Source organism: Culex pipiens, chromosome 2, assembly GCF_016801865.2.
Source record: "Culex pipiens pallens isolate TS chromosome 2, TS_CPP_V2, whole genome shotgun sequence".
Classification (NCBI taxonomy): domain Eukaryota; kingdom Metazoa; phylum Arthropoda; class Insecta; order Diptera; family Culicidae; genus Culex; species Culex pipiens.
The window spans coordinates 33,760,481-33,773,095 of record NC_068938.1 but is presented as its reverse complement, the minus strand read 5'-3'; the positions used below and the strand labels follow the sequence as shown (position 1 = coordinate 33,773,095).

General features: G+C 34.4%; 1 protein-coding gene across 4 annotated transcripts in view; it reads left to right on the top strand.

Annotated features, from left to right (window-relative positions):
- Window positions 1-12,615, top strand: part of LOC120422037 (1-phosphatidylinositol 4,5-bisphosphate phosphodiesterase classes I and II) — a 213,518-nt gene that overhangs the window by 162,599 nt on the left and 38,304 nt on the right. For all 4 annotated transcript variants that reach the window (XM_052708639.1, XM_052708638.1, XM_052708637.1 and 1 more), the window contains exons 7-8: window positions 7,200-7,385; window positions 10,403-10,600. In XM_052708639.1, the coding sequence (XP_052564599.1) occupies window positions 7,200-7,385; window positions 10,403-10,600 (384 nt within the window). The remainder of the gene's footprint in view (window positions 1-7,199; window positions 7,386-10,402; window positions 10,601-12,615) is intronic.

Below are 12,615 nucleotides of genomic sequence, written 5' to 3'. Positions count from 1 at the left end.
GACACCAAATTCCTATCTCATCACCGTTTCAGGCTGCAAATTATTGAAAAACACCTCTTTTTTCGCATGCTCAAAAATGAAAGGGGCCGTACCGCAGGGTTGCCACAACTACAGATTTATCTGTATTTTACAGATTTTTGAGGTGATGAGGTCATACAGAATCTGTATATAAAAAAATACAGATTTTAAGAAAAACATACAGATATACAGATTTTCCCGGTTTTTTTTATTAAAATTAAATAATTTTAATTTTTTAAATATAGTTTTTTTTTTCAATTGCTGGATGAGCCTAAACATAAATTTTTAGATTGTATAGCATTTTTATGCATTAAAAAACAATTAAGAATATTTTGTTTTTTGAAAAATTGTTTAAAAATGTCAATACAGATTCCAAATACAGATTTTCGTCCCCCTGATACAGATATACAGATTTTTGACCCTCAAAAATACAGAATCAAATGTGGCAACCCTGCCGTACCGCCCCTCCATCACGAGATATCAAAAAACGGACCTTGAATTCGTGATCAGGGACAAAAGTTACCCCTTAGGACAATGTTTCACGCAAATCGAAGAGGGGTCGGGCAACTGCTGTGTGAGTTGGCGTAAAATTATCCAAAAAAATCAACTTTGAAAAATGTAAATTTGATGCAATATAAATTATTTTGTCAAAATTTTTCATCGTTTTCCAAAGTTTCAGAAGAATCTGGTAACACACTGGAATACCACAAAAATACCAAAATTCAGTATTAAAAATTCGACAGCTACTAGCAAACAGTCTGGAAATTATGCCTGATTTTTCTGTTACATTCTTGTTGGAATTCCATATGAACTGTAGCGGGAATCGCAAGCACCGGGTCCTGAATATTAAAAGCGTTTCCATTTAATGAACTAAAACTGTTCAGTTGATGTCTGCCAAATAAAGTTTTCAAATTTTTACCGAGTATGCAACCAGCAAGTTCTTGATTTCAACTTTCCATTCAACATTGCGTTGTCCTGTTCGTAGGTTCACATATTCCAATCAAGTTTCTTGGATTATTATAGCATTCTTAATCCTTCTAGTCAACTAAGTCTCGACCCAAAGGACGGGAGATCGAACCCCGCCACGAAGATTGATTAAAAAACAATTAAATGTAAATACACAGTAAAAAATAATGTAAATTTGGAAGCTCTGGTGGTTAGTATTTTTGTCTGCTTACCCAAAGGACGGGAGATCGAACCCCGCCACGAAGATTGGTTAAAAAACAATTGAATGTAAATACACAGTAAAACATAATGTAAATTTGGAAGCTTTAATTTTGGAAGGTTGAAAATTACCTCTTTTATGATGTAATTTTACCACAATTTAGACTGAAAAAGTGGCATTACACCAGAAAAGTGGTAAAATTACACATTTCTAGAGGTAAAATTACACCTTTTTTTCTGACATAAAAGATGTACTCCTTCCCAGATGTAATATTACCATGATTTTTTTTTCTGTGTAGGACTTGATGTATTATTAAACTTTTTTTAATGTGAATTGACATTATTCAAATTTCCGTGAAAATAACAGATTTTTAGCGTGAAAATCATTAGGCCTTCTTGTCTGTATTACCGTCATCTGAGTTGAATCGTGACGTGTGAAGCAAATTGGGACAGCTGTTTCAAACTTGTTACTGCACAATATTTGGATTTTTTTGCTTGTTTCAGATAGAACAGACACAGAATATTTGGCCATTTGTGCCATTAGGTAAGCTACGCCTACTTGGAGTGGTCCGAAAACTTGCATTTTTGACAATTTTAACAAAACCAACATTTAAAAAAACTGACTCTGCGATAGCTGATTTGTTGAACTTACATTCATATTGTTACCAGAATTGTTGTAATTGGTATCCAGTTTTTTAAGCAAATATGGCGTTACAACTGCACAGCTAAAAAAGTAGTAATCCAGTTGCGTGTAAAATGCCTGGGTGTAAAATATTTTTTGCATTATTTTATGAAATTCTGTGTAATATTACACCCTGAAATATGTAGCCCATCAGTATGGGAAACCTACTTGACCGAAATGTCAAGCTCATATATACGTTTATCCTCTCCATTATACATCGGTCTGATGGCCGAGCGGGCTAAGGCGCCAGTCCTCACTGATGGTGCTGGGTTTGAATCCCGTCGGTTGCAACTTTTTTTTTGTGTTTGCAAAAATTGTACATGCAGCGTGTAATATTAAGTGTTTATTTTGACGAAGGTGATGTGCATGCTTTTGCATGCGATTTTACCATCGGATTATTTGCTGTGTGGTGTACTTCCAAAATGTCAAAATCACGCACATTACAAAAAAAAGTGTGCTATGGCATGACAGCATCTCTTTTATTATAATGTTGGTACCAATGCGCTATGTTGACATTTCGGGCGTGCACCATTCGTAACGCCATATTTGCTTAAAAATCTGGATACTGGTACTTAACAGTTCAAATTAAAAAAAATAAGGAAACAAGTTTCAAAATAGCTAATAGATTGGCCGTTAGAGGAATAAAAAATATCAGGTACTCTTCGTACTGAAAACATAAAATCCAAAAAAAGAGAAAAAAAAACGAAAAAAACAATGAAATTGTCCCGTCACGCTTCTATTCATTCTTTTGCCAAAAACAATACGTTGCTTGTTTCCCCCACACCCCTTTCACTCCCTTAATGACGATGGTGTCCCTGAACAAAATTTCAGCTTTAATTGTGTGCCAACGCTCACACTCTCTACAACAGTTACGAGTTAATCGTCCTTTTTTGGGACTGGGTAGGGGAAGGCTCTCGGCTTCAGGGATTGATAACAAGCTGACGATTAGGTTTTCATTCGTGCTTTCGCTACACTTCACTTGGAATCCTTTCGTCGGCGGTGTCCTTGCTGCTTCTTTTTTTTCTTTTTTGTGTTGTTTTATTTTGGGAGTCGGATGATATTTCACAATTTTCCTCCAGACGGCGGCGGCGACGGCAGCTGGAAGCACAAAATTGGACAACATTAGACTCACATACTTACGCGGTCACGAACGAGAAATTTGGTCGATATAAATGGTTGTGTTGAAATTTGGTGTAACTACACTGCTGCTGGTCAACACAACACAGCATGTGCTTCGAATAAATCCTGGCGGGGGAAAACGCTTTTAATGGGTGGTGTTTTGTAACCTCTCGAGCTGCTACACAATCGAGCGATTTTCTTTATGACTTTGATTACTGGTGTGTTAAGTAATGTGGGTGTGTGTGCGATTAATAAATGTTAAGAACAGATGGTTTCAAAATTTGTGGCCGACATTATTGACAGAGTAGAACATCTGTATGTATGTATGTAGTAGAAGATATGTGTCGCTTCAGAATTTGGAGGGTTTGACAAAAATAATTAATAAAGTGTTTTTTCTTATCTTCATTTCAAATTCATGCGGAAAATCTGTCTTAGTAGGAACCAGGGATTCGGAGTCGGGTCATATTTCAAGCGACTCCGACTCCGACTCCGGCTTTCTGGGATTAGCCGACTCCGACTCCGACTCCGGCTCCGGCTTTCAGATCCAACCGACTCCGACTCTGACTCCAACTCCGGCCCACCAACTCTAGCCGACTCTGACTCCGACTCCAGCTTTCAAAAAATGTTTGGCTCCGACTCTACATATTTTTAAATATTTCAAAAGTTAGTTTACTATTATTTCGAAAACATTGATAAATAGGATTATTTAAAAAATCTTTAAGTGGAAAAAACCCGTAAAAAAGTTTCTAGTTTTACAAGTTTTAGACGTCATTGAAATAGAAATAAAAAACGCCAGTTTTGAAGGCATTTTCAGAAGAACAGTTTGATAAGTAAATTTGGATTTATTTACTTAACCACAAATTTTCATTAAATTGATTAAAAGCTAAAATATTATTATTGTTATTTTCTTAATGATCATTAAAAGAAAGCTGAACTTAATGATTGATTTAACATAGGGGAGAGTGGGGAGACTTGATCCCTTTTTTTGTATCGCACATAACTCTGTCAATTTCTCACAAAACTATGATCTTTTTGCGTGAATTGAAAGCATAAACATTCAACTATGTTTGGCTGATAAGGGTATTTCATAAAATAAACTCTTCAAATCATGCCAAGCGTTTTAAACAAATATTTTAAACCGGCATTTTGAAGCGGGCGTAATTTGAGCCCCCTTTCAACATTTTGAAGAAATCTTAAGCAAAATGTTTTTTTATTCATCCCAACTTTTAATTTTCTATAAGTTACAGCAATTTAACATTAAACCTGTACGTTTGTGTTCAAAATAAAACAAGTTTAGCATGCAAAATAAAACTTAAAATTTTCTTTTTTAGACCAAAATTGACCATGTTTATAAAAGCTGGTAATTTTTGTTTACAAAACTTTTGAAAAATGGTTCAAACTGCAGTAATTTATGTACAACTATACTAAAGGAAACTATGTACGAAAACCCAGTCCAATTATTTAATCTTGAGGCTCATTCCAGTGAATGTAAAAATGCAGGGATCAAGTCTTCCTAAACGCACTTTGTAAAACAATTGATTGTAAAAATAGTATGAAGATAAATTTAACGTCAAATGCTTAAGGGTTTTGGAGTTGATATGTTTATCAAATAATTCATGTATAAAAATATTTTTTTGAACAATTTTTGAGTGCTTTCTATACTTCTATTCTATACTATATACTTCTATACTATACAAAGAAAAAAGATTTCTTGGAAGTTTTTTTGCAGCACATTTTAGAAAAATGTGTGTAACCCAATCTAAACATTTTTTATTTTTTTTTTCTTTGTTTTCTACAATGAGTTTTAGTCAATTTCGCCCAACTTTCTAGAACAAAGCTAATTGTTTTACCCACATGCTGGCGAGATACAGGCTTGGGATCAAGTGTCCCCGGGGGTCAAGTCTCCCCACTCTCCCCTATAAATTCAATTTGCTCACTTTTAAGTTGACATTTATAAGAAGCACAGTGACTATCATAGTCACCTTGTATTTTTAAATAACAATTTTAAACGAAACTATTTTTTAAAGCTTCATTGACATTTTACCTTCCATCGGATGAGGAAGTAAAATGTCGGTCCCGGCCTTGATTGTTAGGCCGTTAAGTCATTCCAGGTGTAGGAGTCGTCTCCATGCCATAAGTACAAACAACACACCAAACCAAGCCTACTCCGGTGGAATCGCTGGCGGCGGTTGGACTCGCAATCCAAAGGTCGTCAGTTCAAACACTGGGGTGGAAGGTTCCTTGGAGTAAAAAGAGGTTTGGGTGCTCTCCCCATTCAAGCCTTCGGACTCCTAGGTTCGAGCAGAAACTTGCAATAGAGACCACAAAAGACCCGGGGGTCGTTATTGTGGATGGTTTGATTTATTTGATTTTTGACATTTTTAAAACGTATGTACGTCAAGGCTGAAGAAGTTTATTATCACAAATCAATGTATCTTTAAAAATCTTCGTGGTAAGAGCGCTTAAGGGGTCCTTTTCAAATATCCGTGACCTAGAAAATATTTTAATATTTATTTTTTATTTGAATTTAATTTTTTTATATATATATTTAAAAGAAGGCGTGCGATACTTCTTGCTAAAACGAAGATTTATGAATGGTCGTGCTTCTCCATGAAAATATATGAAAAAACTTAGAATTGGATAAAAAACAAAAATCCACAGGATAAATATTTTCTAGGTCACGGATATTTTTTATCTTGAAATTCTGTCCTATCCTGAAATCTTGAGATTTGTTCAACGATAATTTGCAACATTATCAAAATAGTTTTCCTAAGGATCAACATTCTCAGACACTTTTAATTTTTTGTACACAGTTATAAACAAAATGCGCATGTTGAGTTCCAAGTAATAGATTGTTCTAATCGTTGAATATTTGTTGGAAGAGTTATCCTGTCAGTGACTTTTTTTGTTTCGATTTCCATAAATAGTGATTATTATTTATATTTTTTGTGTACCTCGTGACTTTTTTCCTGAACATTGATTTGCTTAAAACCATCAAGACATTCACTATCGGGGTATAAGATGACTGTGTGTGTACTTTTATCAGAAAGAACTATAGATTAAATTTGGTCAAATTTGAGTTTAAAGGGTACATAAATATTGGCAAAAGGATGCAGTCAAAAATCAATTAAATATTTCTGACTACAAAACCAATATTGTTTTTATTGTTTTTTAGTTATGATGATACTACATACTTGGGTAAGAGTTGTTTAACAGGTTATCATTTAGTGATCTCTGAAAAAATAAAAATGGCAACGCAGCGCATGCAACTTAAAAGAAGAATTAAAAATATAAGAAGTTTTGTAAATTAATCTGTTTTATAGCAGATACTAAAAAATAAAAAAATAACGTAATTTTTGTTGAATTTAAGATAACTCCGACTCCGACTCCAACTCCGGGTAATCAGAAATTTTCGGCTCTGACTCCGACTCCGACTCCAGCTAATAAAAAATAGCCGACTCCGGCTCCGACTCCGACTCCAGCTGTTCGAGTTTTTACGACTCCGACTCCAGGCTTCCCAAAAAGGCCCGGCTCCACCGACTCCGACTCCGACTTCACAGCCCTGGTAGGAACTATCAAAAATGCACTAAAAAAAACATTTTAAGATGTAAACTTGAATTCTAAATTGAAAAGTACTTTTGATAAAGATTACTGCGTTGCATTATCCGCTTGAAACAGATTCTGTGAACTGAACCCCCTTTTGATGGAACCATCAGGGGAAGAAGAAAAGACGTAGACATACCATACCAAATGCTTCGTATTCGTATTTTATATTAGATATAACATTGTGGCATTAATAAATCACTATACGGATACGGATTAATTCTCACCAGGAGTGTAAACTGCAAGTAAATTGCTCAATGATTTTTCAATCAGGAAATTTAAATTGTTATATTTGCATTCAGATCACTACATGCCATGGCCTCACTTAATCCAAAAATCAATTCAGAATAAATTTCCATAAAATTCAATCAATCAGCCAAGCAAAAGCTCAACATCATCAGGCCAACAGTAAAAACAACCAAGCAAAAGCTCTCGCTACCATCACTGAAAATCAAATTCAGTGAAAATTACCTCCCAAATTACGTCGTAAAGTGCCCTCTTTGCTCATTCGCTCACTCTCTCTCTCTCGAAATCCGCGGCGCTGCAACCGTTTAAATCAATTACACGTAACTAATTTATTCGAACCGAACTTTTTTTTTTTGCTATATTTCAGCATCATCAAACTGTTCGCCAACAGCAAGGAGGACCGGCGGCGCGTCGAGAAAGCGCTGGACGTTTCCGGGCTGGCCTCGGGGAAAGCCGACACGCTGGCGCTGTCCAAGTTTCAGTTCGAGGACTTTTTCAATCTGTACAAAAATCTCACCCAAAGATCCGAGGTGGAGAAGGTCTACGACGAGCTGTAAGTAACTGTCTCCGACTGTGCGTCTAGCGCTTCATTCTTGGGTGCCCTTTTTTACACTTTTTGTTCAGTGAAATTCCGGTTTTTTTTATTTGCACACCGGATGCGAGCGGAAGAACACTTGCAAACACTTGCAACACGAAAAAAATGGAAAAGAGATGATTTGTATTACCCCTTCTCTTTATCGTATTCCTACAAATCTGAAGGAACTTTTTCAAACCGAACTCATCTCTGCTGGAGATCTCGAGAGCTTTTTTTCAAACGTCCTTTTTTTGTTTTCCGGTTGGTGTTTGGATATCTTCTTCACTCGATCTGTGTTTGTTTGCAGGAGGAGATTTTTTTTTGTTCGGTTCGCTCTCCTTCTCTTGTATGCAAGCTTTTTGAGGGCGATTAAGTCTGGAGATTGAAGGGCGGCGGATGGGGATGAAAAACTTGAACGATTTCCATGCAAATCGCAAACAAATATCAAACACCAGTGTTGGGACTGTCGCACAGGGTTGAAAGGTGGTTTCTAAAATTTTGTTATAGAGCAGCATTTCTTTGTAACTAATAAATGTTTATTTTTAATTGAAATCTTGATTTTTTTTTATCTGTCTGATGGAAACTAGACAAATCAAAGTATTAGAGCAATTCATTATGATTATGTGTTTCCAATTCGTTAGAATTTTGCAATTTTGCATTTTTTGCTGTTTATTTAGTTGGATGAAACATCATTTGTTCTTTCATCAAATGATTTACAGGCACATTAAAAGAGACTTGTTACTTTTCGAAAATCTGTATCTTCTGATCGACTACAAAGTTTTACGTGTTTTAGGGGACTTAAAACTTGTAAATCTGGTGCCGGAGATATGATCTCGAAAAATAAATGCAAAAATTACTTTTTGTGTTTTTGTGTTTTTTTTTTTTTTTTTTTTTTTGAAGACAAAACGGCCTATTCTTCTTCACCAAAAACAACAACACAAGGACCAAAAAGTTCTACATTACATCGGAATTACAAACGACTCTCTGACTGCCTTTCTTCCCGATATCAATGTTGCTCCATCTGTCAATTATTTTTTCAGCCCCTTCAAGAGCATGCTTCGATTTTGCGCTCTATAATTCGATACCTCCCGCTCTCGACGGTCCCTTCAATATCGACACAGAGAGAATCCACTATACAAAAAATGTTGTTTGAACTTGCTTTTTTCAGCACTCTGGTCATATTTCGATAATGTTTTGACAAAATCTTCTTTTTGCACATTTTTTATAAAAAAAACACGGTTTAAATTTAAAAAAAATTTATGGTTATATATTTTCAATGACACGAATTCCAAAATTATTGTAAAGGTTTAATAAGAATTTTTTTTTAAAAACATGTTCAGTTGTTAAAAATTTCAAATGAAGGAAAAACAAACATTGCAAAAAATGCAAAAAGCTGAGAAAATTTCCATTTTTTTTTTTTAATTTTGCTAATCAGATTAATAATTGTTGAGATACTGCCTATTAAAGTTTAGAGTTTTTCGCAGTGTCATCTAATGTTTGATGGAAATTTTTGATCGAATTTTCACTGTTAAAAAGTGAAACTATTGTGAAATTTTCTGCTCTTTTCTCACAACTCAAAAGTTGCTGAGATATCGACGTTAGAAAACGGTGGGTTGCATCAACACAGTTCAAAAAAGCAAAATATAGAAAATTTTCTCAGCTTTTCAAAAATATTTTTTTCAAAGTGAGTCAACATGTGCACTAATTTAAAAAAAATGAAAAAACTGCGACTATTTTCAAAAAAAGTTACCTAAAAATGGCTTTTACTTGAGAACATTGCAATTTATCAAAATTTCATTAAAGTACTTTTTGATTGCAAATTCGATTTTACATCGAAAAATTAAGTTGAAATTGTTTTACCAATATTCTGATTTAAAAAAATAATTGTATTGAATCAAAAAATCATAACTCGGTCAAAGATTTTTTGCCCATTCTGGAAATTTCCATTTGGCATTTGATGTCCCCTAAAACAAATAAAAAATAAAAAATAGTGTTTTTTTTTTGCAAATCAAGTTTTAGTGACAAAAAGTTAAATTAATAATCACCACCGTTTATCATTTTTATTCAGTGTAGTCGTTTTCCATACCTGCAACTTTGCCGAAGACACCAAAGCGATAAAAAAAATCCTTCAAAAGATACAGATTATTGAATTTTCATATATTATTTATGTATGGACAGCTGCCAAATTTTTAAGGAAAATTATATGGACAAACTAATGATGCAAAATGGCTTCTTTGGGCATAACGAAAGCACCATAAAAGTTTCAGCCGGATTTAAAAAATACAAAAATTAAAATAAAAACACGGTTTCGTAGAGAATTGATGATTACATTAAAATGCATGTAACTGGTACACGTTATCAATAAATCGATGCCCCTGTGCTCTCTTGTTCTGTAATTTCTTAAATTTTCTTTAAAAAAATAATACAGCGGAACAAATAATTTGAATTATTTTTTATTTCTCTTTTAAATTACAATATGTACCATTTTGTCCTAAGAACACCACTCGTTATTTCGCTGCATCCCTGCAATCCCATCCAATCCGACCCCACAAAACTCGTTGCCCCTGGAGAGGTCAAATGCCTTCGAGCACGAAGCGAGATCGTAAGGCACACAGATATAGATTATGTCGACGTGAGTCCCATATCTTGACAGTGATTGATTCGCCTTCTATTTTCCTCCCAGTTTATCACCCCAGAGGGTGTGTGAAGTAATGACGAGACGAGAGGTAGATATTCCATTTCAAATCCTTTATCCTTACCTCCGTCTGGTCTGGCCACCACACCGGGGAACGACCACCGGAGAAACCCATTGGGAGATAACTGTAATTTAAACTTTCGTTGTCGCTCGGGGGTGGTTGTCCAACACGGGACGGAGGAACCTGCTTGAGAAATGATTGATTCCGGGGCGTTATTTGACTGACTGACTGACTACTGTTTGCTTGCTTGCTCTGATATTAATCAATTCTTTACCTTTTCTCTTGACTTTTTTAACCCAGCGTCGGAACGTCCAAGCGGAGGCTGATGTCGACGTCACAACTGGTGGACTTTTTAAACAAAACCCAGCGTGACCCCCGGCTGAACGAGATCCTGCATCCGTACGCAAACACGGCCCGGGCCCGGGATCTAATCCAGGAGTACGAGCCGAACAAGTTCAACGCCCAGAAGGGACAGCTCAGCTTCGATGGCTTTCTGAGGTGAGTTTGATGAGGGCCTGGTCAATGGTTTGAGGGGTGAGGGGAAGTTGTGAGATGTCCGACTCTTATCTGAGTCGTCGTCACCATCTTGAAGAGATTTGAGGGTATGTTAGCCATAGTTGGATCACTAGTTTCCGGTTGCAAAATCCATAACTATTTAAAAGGGCGTAACATTAGGTGTATATAAGCTACATTGCGATGAGCTGATCAACAAACAGATCTGAAACTTTTATTTTGAAAATGTGTTTGAATTTGAACAAAAATTTAAGAAACTTCAAATATTATCTTAAATATTTTTTGTCTCTAATACTTTCATCAATCCCAATTTTTTATCAATTTACCCTATGTCACAAAAAAATTGAAGCCATTTGGTATGATATTTTTTGACACAGGTACAATATTGAGTTCTCAACAATTTCGCAAATTTTTGATTTTTGTATTTTTGAACCATAGTGCGTGATGGTGCAAAAACTGTTTTAGAAAATATGAATTTTTGATTTTTGTTAAATATCAAAAACCTTTACAAAACTTACTAAAAATGCAATCGATAAGCATTTAACATTATTTTCGATAAAGCCGATGCAATTTTTTTTTTTCAAAGTTTTTGTCCCTCGGGTCTTACTTTGGTCGGGGGATTGCCAACCCCCGGGTGGGGCAATAAAATAAAAATATATAAGAAATGAAATAACAAGCCATACTTTAAACATTTGAATGAAAAAAGTGTTTAAAAATGCATTTAACACTTGTTTACTACCCATTTTGGCATAAATGTCCCATATGCAAAAACAACAAGTTGAGAAAAACGCATTTGAAGATTGTCCCACACATAAGGCTATGCGAAAAAAAAAAACTAGATTTCCTCCTAGTTTCTAGAACAATGTTCTGGATGTTGCAGGCTTTTTTGAAAGGGCACACGATTTTGAACCAAACTGCATAATTAACTCTAAAGCGATTAAAATGCATATGGGACACTTATGCGATCAGGGGCAGTTTAACTGTTTTGCAAACATTAGTTTAAAAAAAATATTATTTGGAAAAACAACACATAAATTATTTTAAAAAAAATATTACATCGAAAATTACCAAAAAATCAATGATTTTTTAAGTAAATCTAAACATGCTAAAAATGATTCTAATCGTAGAGGAATGCATTAGAAATTGATTTCAGAAAGCCTCCTCGTTTTTGATACCAATAATTATAATCAGTCAGTTATTATCTACTGATATCTCGAAAAATATATTGAAACATTTAAGAAATATTCTGATTTTTTTTGAAAAATATAAAATCGAGCTTAACTTTTGAAAATGTATAGTTTGTTTTCTTTGTTTCATATCTTAGAATATTTTTTCAAATATTTCACAAAGATTTAATTTTTTAATCATTGAAAATCGAACCAATAGTTTCCAAGACTTCCGAGTTGTAAATAACAGGCAGAAACTTATTGCCCGATTTTCTATGTTCCAGAGACAAAACAAAAGTAATTTTTTTAGATTATCAAAAAAATGATTCAGGGGTGCGTTTTTATCAATAAGTATTTTTTAAATGAAAAAGAAAGGAAAGCGATTAAAAATTTATACCTAAAAGAAGCTATAGCATGAAAACGGTACATTTTACAAAAAAAAGGAACTTTTTGTTTGCTAGTTCGATTTTGCCTTTAAAAATATTTTTGTAATGTTTTGTCCACATTATCGATATTTTCCAAAAAACATTATTTTTTCTTAAAATTCATATCTCGAAAATACATGTTTTTTTTAATTCTTTTAGTAATAAAAAGCTTAAACAAATTTGTGTGTACTTTTTTTCAAAAAGTGTATTTTACCTAAAGAATCGAACCAAGAGGTATCTCTTGAGATTTTCCAAAATTTTCAATGTTTCTGAGTAATTCCATAGGGAGTATATATATATATATATTTTTTAAGACAACAGGTAGAACATTTGGCACTGTAAAGGGGGATTTTTTGGGGGTTAAATTCCAGATTTTTTTTGGAGGGTCTTGACCACCTTTTATGCTGCT